Below are 12,810 nucleotides of genomic sequence, written 5' to 3' on the forward strand. Positions count from 1 at the left end.
CTATGGAAGTCAGACTGTGATGGATCCTCCTGTACGTTGTGGCTACTGTCTTCATGCTGCCTGTTGCTCAATCTTTCTTGCCACCTCTGTGTGTGTATTGGTGCCTGTTGTGGGACAGATGAAGAGAGTGAAGTGGGTGCATGAGTGGAAATTTCCCTACTTTAGGCTCTTTTCATTCTTTCTCTCCTGACTTTTCTAGTAGAAAAGGTGAGGAAGAAATGCTTGTTTGTCTGCAGAGGGAAAGGGGGTGGGATAACCAAAGTAGCAGGCTTCCTTTAAAAAGCAAACCCAAGCTGCTCTCCACTGCCCTGAAATCCTCATCCTAGAAATAGAGGAGTTATTGGAGAGATAATTCATCTCTTTCCATCTCAGAAGCTCTCCTGCACTGTGGGTGCGGGGCCTGGCCTGGCTCTGCCCTGGGTGCCTGTTTGCATGCGTGGGGTGCTCTGTGGTGGGACAGAGAGACGGGCTGGCGGAGTCCATCCTGCATGGAGCTGGGCAGGGGCTCTCCCTCCTCCACCTGGCCCTGCCCCGGATCCTCTTGAGCTTTTCAGGGACACATTTGACAAAGTGAGCCCTAAGTAGTCGGCACAGTTGCTTAGGAACGCTCAGAGGCAGATATATATTTGGTACAAATGCAGCTGTGATTAACTGCACCAATGAGGCAAGGTCAGGGAGGCAGCTGTTGCCTTGTTCCTTTGCTATCTCGTTCTTTTGTGAGAAGATGCAGTACTAGGGATGTCCTGTGTAACCTGTTACTGATGTGTTAACATGGAAACAGGAGGATGTGTCGGCTTGGTCACCTCTCTGGTGGCATTGGTGATACTAGAACTCTCTGCTCACTGTTTCTTCAGAGGCAACCAAGTGCTGCAGCTTGTTTTTTCTGGGAAGATGAGAAATGAGAACAGTTTGGGGATACTTGCAAAGATCTCTGCTTTTAAAAGGCACTCCAGAAAGCAGAGGTGTGTGGGGATAAATCTACTGCATGGATTGCTTACTCAGATTGGTGCTTAGTAGCAAAGTTACTTCTTGTAAAGACACTTTTTTCTAACAACACTTAATTAATGCAAATCATGTTTAATATTTGGCTTTGGCGGTGATCTGTAGTTTAGAGAAAATCTCTGCCTGCATGTATGGTAATGTATAGTAGTTAATGCTTCAAGAAGCCTTAAGGGACCCTGCCTGAGGGTCCCTGCCTGCTGCCTTCAGTATCCTGGCAAAGGTTTGGTGTTGCAGGTCTGTCCAGCTCCTGCCCTTGCACTCCTCACTAGAGCGCTGGCGTGTGTTTCTGCTGGTTTAGTCAAAATGATATGAAATGCTTCATCCTTCCCTCCTGCCATGGCTTAAGGGTCCTTTCCAAAGCATTTCTAGTTGCTGCTGAAACCAGGACAGTGGTATTTCCATCTTTCAGCAGTGAGAAGGCAACTGAATAGCAACAGCAGTTTTGTGCTTTGTTCTCCTGGTGTGTTGGAGAGATGCCTGCGTGGAAGGAGACTGGTGCTGGTCAAAGCCGACACAGTCAAAGCCCAGAAGGCTTTTAAACCAGAGAGCAAAGTTTGTTCAGGAGAAAGCCTTTGACTGAAGAAAAACACCTAGGTGAGGTGGAATAGAACAGGAGCTCCTTGCCTGTGCGCCCTCATCTCCAGGCCTGTATTCAGGCAAGCTGGAGTCTTTCTGGCCATCCCTGCTCCTCTCTGGGGCCACCGGCATCCTCTCAGCAGGAGCCTCCCCACCACATGCTCCTTGTGGTGTGAGCAATGTGTCTCTTGGAGCCACCCCACCTGGGCACCCTGTGCTGGGGCCCTGCGGGAGCTGGTCCTGTGTGCATCTGCACCGGTTTTGTTGTAGCTGCCGATACTGAATGCTGCCCCCCAGCTCCAGCCATGGGGATTTCAGACTCTTCCAGCAGGACTGATTCTTGGCACCAGCTACTTGTGAGCCCCTGCAGAGCTCGGGTGTTTGTGTCCCTTCCTGGGGACTGTTTTTAGCTGTAATCCCTGTAAAAACAGGGAATAGAATGTTTTTTGAGTTTTTTTTCTTCACAAACTTCCCTGTAATTACAAGGTGGGAGTGTGTTTGCTCATGAGATTTTCCAGTTGCAGCGTGCTCAGCGCATGCTATTATTTAGAAGAAGAAACAAAGGGGGAGGAGGTCAGTTGTGATGCATGGATAATGCTTGAAAAGGACTGTTTATGGAAGCTTAATTACCTGCCTGGTGACTAGTTATTAACAGTGAGAATGAACAACCACGGCCTTTAAACTGGGCACAGCGCACAGGCCTCTGGTTCCCCACCCTTAGGGGCTGCTGTTGCTCTGCCTCGGCTGGGAGCATGGGCTCTAGTGGGGATTTTGCTTTAGAAACTCCTCAAGTTGAGAAATTCACTTTTCAAATCCTGAACTTTTTCAGAGTAATGGGAAACTCATTAAACCTGTGCTTGATTCACCAGCATCCTTTGAGTTTTGCCTATTCCTGACAGTGTTAGGCTAATGTGAGAGTTGTCCCCAATGCAGTCTGTAGAGGTGTGTGGAGAGGGGAAGCATCTTCCTTAACGCAGCTGGCACCACTGCAGGGGGATCAGACCCTAATAGTCCCAATAGCTGAGGTGGCCTCTCTTGGACCTGGATAATGAGCCATGGGTGCAGATGGAGCACCCTGGGGTCAGCATCTCCTTAGCTGGGGCATCAGGCCGACTGTTTACTTTGCCCACCTGTGGACGTAGCTCAGCAGAGACCTGAGTTTGAGCAGAGGGCTTCAAAATGGCAAAAATTAATGTGGGTTTTATATGGGCATTCATAAGAAAGCTGCAGTTGTGCAGGACTGGCTTCCCCATAGGTTTGTGTGAGGTCTCCCCAAACCCAGCAGGTTCAGTGATGGTTTCCTGGCTGGTGTGTGCAGACCTCCTGCAGGATGGTCTTTCAGCACAGCCTTTCTGCTGAAAAGAACTAAGCAGGTATTTCCCCTGCCCATCCTCTCATCGGGTTGCTGTGGGTTTGTGCACAGCCGCAGGTCAGCGGCAGCAGCCAGGGAGGGGACGGCCGTGGGGGAGCTGCCGCATGTCTGCTGCAGCTTCACCACCAACCAACCCACCCTCTGCTTCACGAGCTGCCAACGCTGCTGCTGCTGCTCTTCAAGGGCGCAGAGCTCTGCCAGTGGTTCTGCAGCTTTTTCTGTTAACTGTATTTGTTGTGACCTCTGATGATGCAAAGTGAACGCTTCTGAGCTGCAGCCTTGGCTCGGTTGATTTAAAGTCCAAATGTCAGAGCCCAGGAGCCTGGTGGGTGATGGTGTGGGTGGAAGTTTCTTGTCACTCCATAGAGCACAGATGTTTTCAAGGCAACTGCAGAGATGTCAAGGCAAGAACAATCAGAACTGAGCTAAAGTTAATGTACTCACAGTGCAAAGAGCCAGGTTTTTCCATTGCTGCTGCGTGAATTGCTTTCTGCAATGTAAAGGCTTGTCCTGCCAGGCCGTGTCCTCACACGTGATGGTGCTGTGTGGGTCAGGCTGTGCCGGAGCAGGGGAGGAGGTTGTGGAGATGCTGGAGGTGTGTGACCCAGTGAACTGAGTCACTGCGCTCCTGCCACCACATCCGGCTGACCCAGGGCCTGCGGGGAAACCAAGGCCTCTCCTTTCCCTCTGTGACTCGTTCTGGGTCATCCTTCCCTTGGGAAAGGACAGAGCGAGCCTGGCCTCGGGCTGCTCCTTAGGGGGAGCTGTGGTGGTCAAGCTGGGGCCCTCGCTGCGGTGACAATGGGCAGGAGCAGCCTGAGCTGCCCATCACCACCCTGGTGGGGCCGTGAGGGCAGCGCTGGTGCAGCCCGTGCACCTCCCCTCAGGGGGATCTGTTGGGGAAGGAGGGAAGAGCTGTGGCCCCATCTGGGCGCTGCATGGTCAGGTTTTCTGCCCTGTCCTCCCTGTTGGGGACAGCCCTGCAGGTGTGGGGACGCTGGGCGTCAATGGCAGCACGCAGTGGGGAACCTGGCCCTGCAGTGCTGGACTGTGCTGCTGAGCACTGTCACCCTGCCTGCTTCCCCCTCTCTTTTTCTTTTTCCTTCTCTCCCCCTTTCCTCCTCCTCTCTCCTTTTCTTTCTTCTTTCCTTCTCTGTTCTCCCTAGGCTGCCAAGTAGTTTCTGTGTTTCTCGGCTGGACAGGAGTGGGATTGAAGCCCACCACAGCCAAGAGCCCTGCCCCTCTCCAGGCACAGCTGCCCCCCGTCCAGAGGCAGCACCAAGAGGTGGCACAGGAAAAGCCTGGGAAAAGCCTAAGAAAAAAGCCCAGAAAAGGCAAAACACTGGAATCGCCACAGAAGATGATTTTAATTTCTTTCCACCTCAACTTTTCAGGTCACTGACGCTGCTGGGCTGTGGTGGAAGCGAAGTAAATAATCAGATATGCCAGAGCCATCACATTGATTTTTAAGTATCTGCTCAGTAATTAGTGCCAGGCTTTGTAGGGATGGAACCCAGTGCTTAATGAACCTGACAGTGTTCACCTGCCACCTCCTCAGGCAGCAAGAAAAGCAAAGCAATGCAGAAGAAAAGGTTGGGGAAAAAAAAAAACCTTGGCTTGTGTTTACTTGCATTTTGTTTTTACCAGAATTGTACTGGGGTTGTTTTAAAATTACCTGTTTTCTTTAACAGATCTACTGTGATTTTTAATAACTTTCTAAAGTAATTCCAGTTTACCGCTCAGCCCAAATAAACCATGTAAATGGTAGGTACCAGTCATCGTAAGGTCATTGCAGGGAAAAGAGTTGTTTCACAATTTGATCCTTCCTGTAATTCCATTACTGAACTGAACAGGAGCCAGTGTAACTATTGAGGAGTCTTACTGAGGTGTCTGCAGCTACAGGCACTGCTGGCTTCATGCAGCACCTGCACAGCTCCTAAATACAGCAAGTTCCTTCCTGAAGCTGTACACTGCATGTTTCACTTGCTTCTCAATTTCTGCTAAATGACGTTTCCCTCTGCTAATACAGTAACACATCGTGTGGGGTGTGGTTTTATCCCCTCACAAAATCATTGGAAAATACAGATATGCAATAAGTGCGATTCTCAGCTCTCCTGTGATTGTGCCACCCTGTACTTACAAGCTAATAAAATTTTACAGAGATACAAAAAATATAATTGGGAAAGTTAACAAAGTGATGCACTGGCCACCAAGAAATGTGGGTTTTATTTATACTTGTTCAAAGGCCTTGAATAAGATTTTATGTAAGAGAATGTGCAGGTCAGTAGAGGCCTGGATGAGTTCATAATATGGGTAAAGCACTAATTGAGACAGAAAAACGAGAACAACTGCTTGTTCTGATCAGAAAATCCGGGAGCTATTTAAATTAATGAGTTAAATGCCAGAAGATAAGTGAGAAGAGGAATTGCTCATTTCTACTTGAGAAACTAATAGGAAAATATGAATTTCATTGTCTTCATTTTTTTCCTTCACTACTTTCTCATGTCTCTGGTATCTGAAGAGTTCCTCATAAAATGGGTTATGTGTCTTGCTCACTCCAGGTAGATGGGTTATTAAGTGACAGTAATGACAAATGTTCATGTTTGGGGATCAACTCACTCCCAGGAGGCCTCATTCTCTCTCCTCCTCCCTAAAGTGGTGCATGAAGAAGCAATAGGATAATAATAAGGGATGCAAGAGGTAATATGAGATTTCAGAGCAAGAGGAATGCCAGGATATAATACAGAAAGTACCTGAAATCAGGCTGTGTGGCTTGTTTACAGTGGGATTAACCAGGAAACAAGGTTGAAAAGAAATGAGGTGAAAATTACTGTACAGGTGACTCTGTCAGAGCCAGCAACTAATAAAAAAAATGACCCTAATTAAAGGCATTAGCACAGGAGGGGAAAGAGCACTCAGCTCACTCTGCACAGTTTGTCTCCTTGTCCAAACCCCAGTATCCTTTAGCTGCACTGTTCTGAGGAACATGGGGTTAATTCCATGTCCCAGCTCAGGTGTTAAATCACAGCCAAACCCTGCTGCTTGTTTCCCTTGAGCAAACAGGCTTTTATTTGAGGTAAGGGTTATCTTTCTGTTTTGAGGTGCTGGATGCTCTCCTAAGCATACAGGAAGCATTATATCTGATAGAGCTTGTACAGCTGATAGAGGTTGTACTCTTCACGCTACTGGTTTCCAAACAGCCCCACTAAAAACAGGGGGAACACAAAGTCATGGATCTTTTTTTCTTTCCTTATAGTTTCCCAGTCGGGATGTCTCTGGAAACAGGTCTTCTTACAGCACAGGTTGAAATGGTTGTCACAAGAAGTGCTGTTCTTCCCCTCAGTCGTGTGTCCCAGCTGGGAAGGGGAGGCCAGTCCCCAAGCGCTTCTAAATTGGACCTGTACACTTACTGCCTGCCGGCTCCTGGCCAAACAGTTCTGCAGCCGCCTCCTTCCAGCGCCTTCCCACACTTGGAAAAGACATGGGTGCTGAGGGCTTCCACTGCCCTGTCACTGTTCTCTCCATGAAATGCTGGGCAGACAAGCAGCTGTGCAGCATGGGCCAGAGATGCGCTTCTAAACTGTGTCAAATGCTAGAGTGACAAGAAGTACCAATGCCAAATCTTCTCCAACTCTTTTCTTCCGCTGCTAAAAAGTGTTCCAGGAAGATGCAAGTGGATCACCGTGCTCCATATGAGCTTCATATGCTATGAAACAGGGGGATTTAGCAATACAGCTAAATAGTCACAGCGGGTTACCCCTGTTAGCATAGAATCGTAAGGGTTGGAAAGGACCTCAAGATCATCTAGTTCCAACCCCCCTGCCATGGGCAGGGACACCTTGCCCTAAACCATGTGGCTCAAGGCTCTGTCCAGCCTGGCCTTGAACACCGCCAGGGATGGAGCATCCACAACCTCCCTGGGCAACCCATTCCAGTGCCTCACCACCCTCACTGTAAAGAACTTCTTCCTTATATCTAATCTAAACTTCCCTTGTTAAAGTTTGAACCCATTACCCCTTGTCCTACCACTACAGTCCCTAAGGAAGAGTCCCTCCCCAGCATCCTTGTAGACCCCCTTCAGATACTGGAAGGCTGCTCTGAGGTCACCACGCAGCCTTCTCTCCTCCAGGCTGAACAGCCCCAACTCTCTCAGCCTGTCTTCATACGGGAGGTGCTCCAGCCCTCTTATCATTCTCGTGGCCCTCCTCTGGACTCGCTCCAACAGCTCCATGTCCTTTTTATGTTGAGGACACCAGAACTGTACGCAGTACTCCAAGTGAGGTCTCACTGTTACAGATTTTTACCTTCTTATTACTGATATAATTCAAGAGTGGCCAATTTAGTCAGCTTGTAATGACCTCCTGCCTAACCTTTGGTTGCTGTTATCTCCTTTGTTCTTTGCTATCCCTGTAATACCCAGCATGTGGGCCCAACCCAGTTTATGGATCATTCTTTTCCATATGAATCTCAGAAGAGGTGACCCATGACTGCAAGGACGGTTCTGCTTACAGGTCATCTCCTGTCTCTGGGAAAGGCTGCAAGGAACACGGAGTAGAAGACAAACTGCGGAATGAAAAGGGGCTCAAGGTGTGCACTATGAGACAGAGAACAATAACGGGGATTTGATGTAGGGAATTAAGTGCCACAAAAACTGCACCCAAAAGCTCCTTGGAAATTCAGCAGTCAGATAGTAGACTATGTTATTAACAAAGCACAGGTTTAATAAAAAGGTTTAAGGCTTATATTTCAAAATTACTTATAAATAAACATAATCACAATACATATATTCTATTTCTTTTAAAAAAGTATTCATGATAATATATATTTTCCTAGTTATAAAATCCCATATAAATAGCAAATTATTCTCAGTATGCAGATTACACAAATACATAAAACCTGGGGTGCATATCTGAAAGGAATCCTGAGTACGCACTTAACACATGGCAGGAAATAGACCAACGATAGAGTTGGACACAACAAATGCTGTTGTCCTCGTACATAATGTCTTCAAAACTGTAAAAATGGAACTGAGAACTTTTTGGTTGCTCAACCTTGTTCAGCTCCGTAGACTCAGGAATGGCTCTGGATACTCCACTCCTTCAGAGTTCAGGAGCACCCTATTGATTCTTTTGGCATCCAAAAAGAAAACTACATCTGTCTTCTGATGGACAGAAATAAAGCACTTAGAGCAGGTCAGTGCAGGCTGTAAAAAGCAGCTTGGACTTATAGCCAAGAGCAGCAAAAGGCATCTCTTGAATGAAGTCATGTGGCAACAAATTCTGGTCATTATATGCAAAAGGTAGCCAATTGTTACACTCCTCAAGGTTCCCCTCCTTATCCCCCAAAGAACTATCTACATTAATACAAGAATAACTGGAAACTTTGCACATTAGAAATATCAAATGCCTTTGTTTTTCAGAGATAAGCTGCTGTCTGGCCACAGCAGCCTGCTGCTTTCTGTGTGGTACAGGCTGGAGCAGTGTTTAGATCAGAGCTTTCACCCTGTGTTTTCTCTGGGCTTTTCAAAGTGAGCTGTGCAACAGATGTATGTGAATGGTAATGTTCGTAATGCTGTGACTACATCTCTGAGAGCAAGGCAGACTGCAGTACTGCAAGAGGACACCAACTTGCCGCAGCCTGTTGGTGTATTTAGATTCTGAATTCAGAGCTATTTTATTATTGTAGCACAATGGGGTTGTTTTTCTGATTGTAACAAAAAAAGTCAATTATTCATGGAAGAACTAAAGACTATTCTGCCATGTGTTTTCAGGGAGTCCTAGGTAGTCATACGTTCTTTTAAACACTGCTATTACATAAAATAAAATGTTTTCTTTCATATAATCAGGGTCATAAGCTCTGTCTTATTACTAACGCATGAATCATCAGAGCAAACTCATACATGCAAACTGCAATAAACAGGCTTAAATTTTGCTCCTTATTACAGTGTCAACTCGGTAGAGATAATGAAGTAAGAGCCATTTATAGTGTCCTGGCTTATTCCCAATTTAACTGGGATCAAAAACTGGATGAACAATGTTGTACTGAAGTTGAGCCACAGTTGCTGAGAGCAGAACTTCACAAGTAAACAACAGATGCGTGATAACACTTTAGATTCAGAAATCCTCAATATATTTCTGTCCTTTCAAATATTACAAATCACTTATCCTTCTTTTTTCCTGATATCCTGTGAATACCAACTGCCTCTCTCATGGCATTTTTCTTCCTGGTTTTCAGTTGAACCCCCAGCAAGTAGAAGCTGTAAATATTGCACGGTACATTAGGAAGGAAGACTAGAAAAAGAATGGCACTTGCAGGGTGATTTTTTCAGTCCAAAGAAAAGCTCTTCATTTTTTCTGCTAATTCCTGTCTCATTTCTATATGTTTTTTCAGGTTGTGCACTTCATGGGGCAGGTTAATGTCCCACACTGACACGCAGGACTGTAATTCTGGAAAAAAAATACAATTGAAAACTGTCACAGAAACAAGTTATTGCATAATTAGAATCGATTTTGCGTATGTGCTTATTACTTGTAAATTGCCTCAATGAAGCTTGATGCTTAGGACCTGGAAGACAAATTATATGACACTTTATGTGTGAGGTGATGCAGTTATGAGTTACGAGCTGTATGTACTTGCACGATGATTTGGATTCTAGTTCCTAAACTTAGAGTAGACCATTTAAAAGCACTTGAAAAACCATTTTTGGTGCCTGTAGGCCATAAGGTGCTGGCCTGAACTACAGCTAATGCTAGTACTGAAGTGCCTGCATAAAATTTCATCTCTGTTTTCCTGAGCAGATATACCCTAAATGCTTACAAGACTCAAAACACATTCATTGTAAACTAAAAATGAAAACTGATTTCATAAGGTAGTGAGTATACTGGGAAAAGGTCACTTCTTCAATTTCCCTTCATGCAAACAGCTCTTTATTCATGGAGAATTCACACTGCTTTTAGTGGAATAAGGATAATTGAGAATACTTGCATGAGTTACTGCTCACAACTCATGAGTGAGTTGGCCCCAAGGTTTCTGGGAGCCTCTATTTCCTTTCTGTATAATTAATGGCACTCTCAAATACAATAAAAAGGCTAAAAAGGCAATAGGCATTCTTACGGTAATAATCAGGGAATATCAGAACATAAAAACCACTGCTGTAAGTTTGATTCGTATTTTACTCCAAACAGTCAGCTCATCTGCACTTGCCACCCTTAACTTTATGCTGTCATTGCCATGTTTTTAGGATTCACTGGGGTAAGATCAAGGTGAAGAAGGGCATTGATCAGAACATCAACCGTAACTGTTCTTAGAAAAACCCAAAGATGGAGATTTTCTACATTCCATTTCCAGCACTTTGCTATCCCAATTGTCCAGAAGCTTTTGCTGATGTCTGACCTAAATCTCCCTTGTTGTAATAGAAACTGGTTAGCCCTTATCCTACCCACAGGGAAGATGTAGAAGTCTTTATTCTCTTCCTCTTTATTTACATATTTGAAACCTATTATTTTGTTCTAAGATTAATTTATATTAAACAACTTAACCTCCTGCAGCATTTCCTCGCAGATTGCATTTCTCTCCTCTGGACTATTCCTAATAATCTGGATCATTCAGCAATGCTCCAAATGGATACACTCCTTGAGCAGAGGCCATACCAGCACTCATCAGAGCGTTAGAATTGGCTCACATCTTACAGACACCGCTTTTTTTGGTGTTTGCCTCTTCTGCAGCAACGTGACACAGTTGACTCATGTTCAGCCTGCAACCAATTATAACCCTTTTTTGTGCAGCACCGCTGTTTAAGCTGATCATTTCCTCATGTTGGTACAACGGATCATTCCTAATTAAGTAACAGGTCTTGCATTTGTCCTCACTGAAATGTATCCTATTTCCTTCCAGACCATTTGTTCTATTTGTCAAGGTCATTTTGAATTCTAATCCTGCCCTCCAGTGTGCTTGTGGCTTTGCCTTAGCTGAGAATTGTCTGCAAATCTGAAAAGCACATTCACTATGTCTTCATCCACATCATTCATGAAAACACTGAGGATTCCTGACCTAGCACAGACCCCTCTGGAAATTCATTTGATACATTCTCTGATTAGATAGTGACATTTACTCTACAGTTTTCGAGCAAATTATATTATATACTTCAACGAGTGGCTTCCTCTGATCCATTTTTGAAAGTTACTGTTACTTTGTATGGAGCTCAGAAATGCAAAGACAACAAAAACTAATAATGATGTTTCAATAACATCGAATGATGATCATCAACTCTCCACTCTCAGTGGGCAGTCAAGCATAAGAGTGTCTACTCTGCTAATCACACAAATTAATAAAACACAGCTCAGGTACCTTTGTGGTATTTGTTGTCTTCAGTGTCATGTTTATAGCAATATCCCAAAACCAGGACTGCATTCTTGAGACTCCCTTTTTCAAAGAAATAAAACATGGAATTTTCATTTAAATGGGAACTTTGTAATTTAAGGATAGAAAGAGTAGATGACATCATGCCACGAAGAGGACAGAAAGCAGAGTTCAGTCAACTGGACCCCTTATTCAAAATCATTAATCATGAAAAACCCAGACATGAAAACAATATAGTTCATGTCTCCACTTAATGTAGGGGTTTATCAGGGTTCAAAGGCATAAGCACCGGATCAGCCGACCAGCCTGTTGAACAAGCCTGAGAACAAAGCACCCTATTATATACCACAAGCAGAGGTAGTAGAGTCACAGGAAACAGATGTCACAGCAAAGGGAGAGGCTGCAAATGAAGTCCCAGCGCACAGCAGAGACAGAAGGTGCCAGTAATCAGTTTGCTTATGAAAAATGAAAAACAACCAAATATGATACAAACTAATGAAAAGCGTTCTGAACCAACTATGGCATGTAGGTGGTAAAGGAGCGTTAGCAAGGCAGTAGAAATAGGGGATGGATCACAGGAAGGTGCCTACTGAATAACACAAAAAAGACTAGGAAGACAGGAGTGGTTGGATCACAGAGGGCTAAGTGGAACATGCCAGTGTTTCAGTTATCAACTTCTCCCAACAAGACTTGTTTCTAAATGTCTTGCAAGATAGATAGAAGCTGTTACAAGTTCTCCTGCCACAGCAGCCCCCTGTCCTACTGGCAGCACAAGGAGGGAGGTGAGCCCTTGGCTGTACACTAGTAGAGGAATACAGGACCCAGCCTATGCACCTGGGTCACGGATCAGGCCACGGAAGGAATAGGTCCTTTCTGCAGCCCTCCCCTCTTTATACATGAAGTCTTACAAACTTCCCCTGGGAAAAGATGAGGAGGGTTTCTGGGGTATAAATAGACTGGAAATGGCTTTCTGGGAAAGCCACAGCCTTGGAAGTTTCGTGTGACTACGCTGCAGTCCCCATGATACATTCCTTCTGGATCAGCAAATGTTTCTAGTGGATCCCCCAGGACCTCTGCAAGGTAGAGAGAGATTTTCCCTGCCGTGTGGAGATCTGCAGTATATTCTCCTTTGATATTGATTTAATTCCGCTTGTGGTAGATGAGGGCTGTTGGGAACCACACACATCTTCCATGCTCAGATTTTTCATAACTTTAATTTCTTCTGCAACCAGTCCTATCCATACTCCTTATAAAAGTGATTGAAACTGAAGTATAATGTATCTTATTCAGATTAGGGTCCTTTTTTACTATATAAATCATTCTCTATGGTAAGTCTGATGTCTATTATACGTCAATGTGTTAGGTGAGAGAGTAAGAAAACGACATTATATTTCCACATTCATATACGAACTAAGATAAAATTGATATCTCAAAGTCTGGCAATCTCTTTTCCCTGAAATATTTACATCTGATTGACATTCTATATTTTAATCTTAAATTAA

At 44.8% G+C, this 12,810-nt stretch overlaps 1 protein-coding gene across 1 annotated transcript in view; it reads right to left on the reverse strand.

The window, feature by feature from the left end:
• Positions 1-7,647: 7,647 nt before the first annotated feature.
• LRRK2 (leucine rich repeat kinase 2) overlaps positions 7,648-12,810 on the reverse strand; it is a 69,564-nt gene continuing 64,401 nt past the window's right edge. Inside the window, exons 50-51 of the mRNA XM_030478633.1 lie at positions 11,297-11,371; positions 7,648-9,396 (exon numbers count right to left, since the gene is read on the reverse strand). Coding sequence (XP_030334493.1) covers positions 9,275-9,396; positions 11,297-11,371 — 197 coding nt within the window. The 3' untranslated portion in view covers positions 7,648-9,274. The remainder of the gene's footprint in view (positions 9,397-11,296; positions 11,372-12,810) is intronic.

Source organism: Strigops habroptila, chromosome 3 (assembly GCF_004027225.2).
Source record: "Strigops habroptila isolate Jane chromosome 3, bStrHab1.2.pri, whole genome shotgun sequence".
NCBI lineage: Eukaryota > Metazoa > Chordata > Aves > Psittaciformes > Psittacidae > Strigops > Strigops habroptila.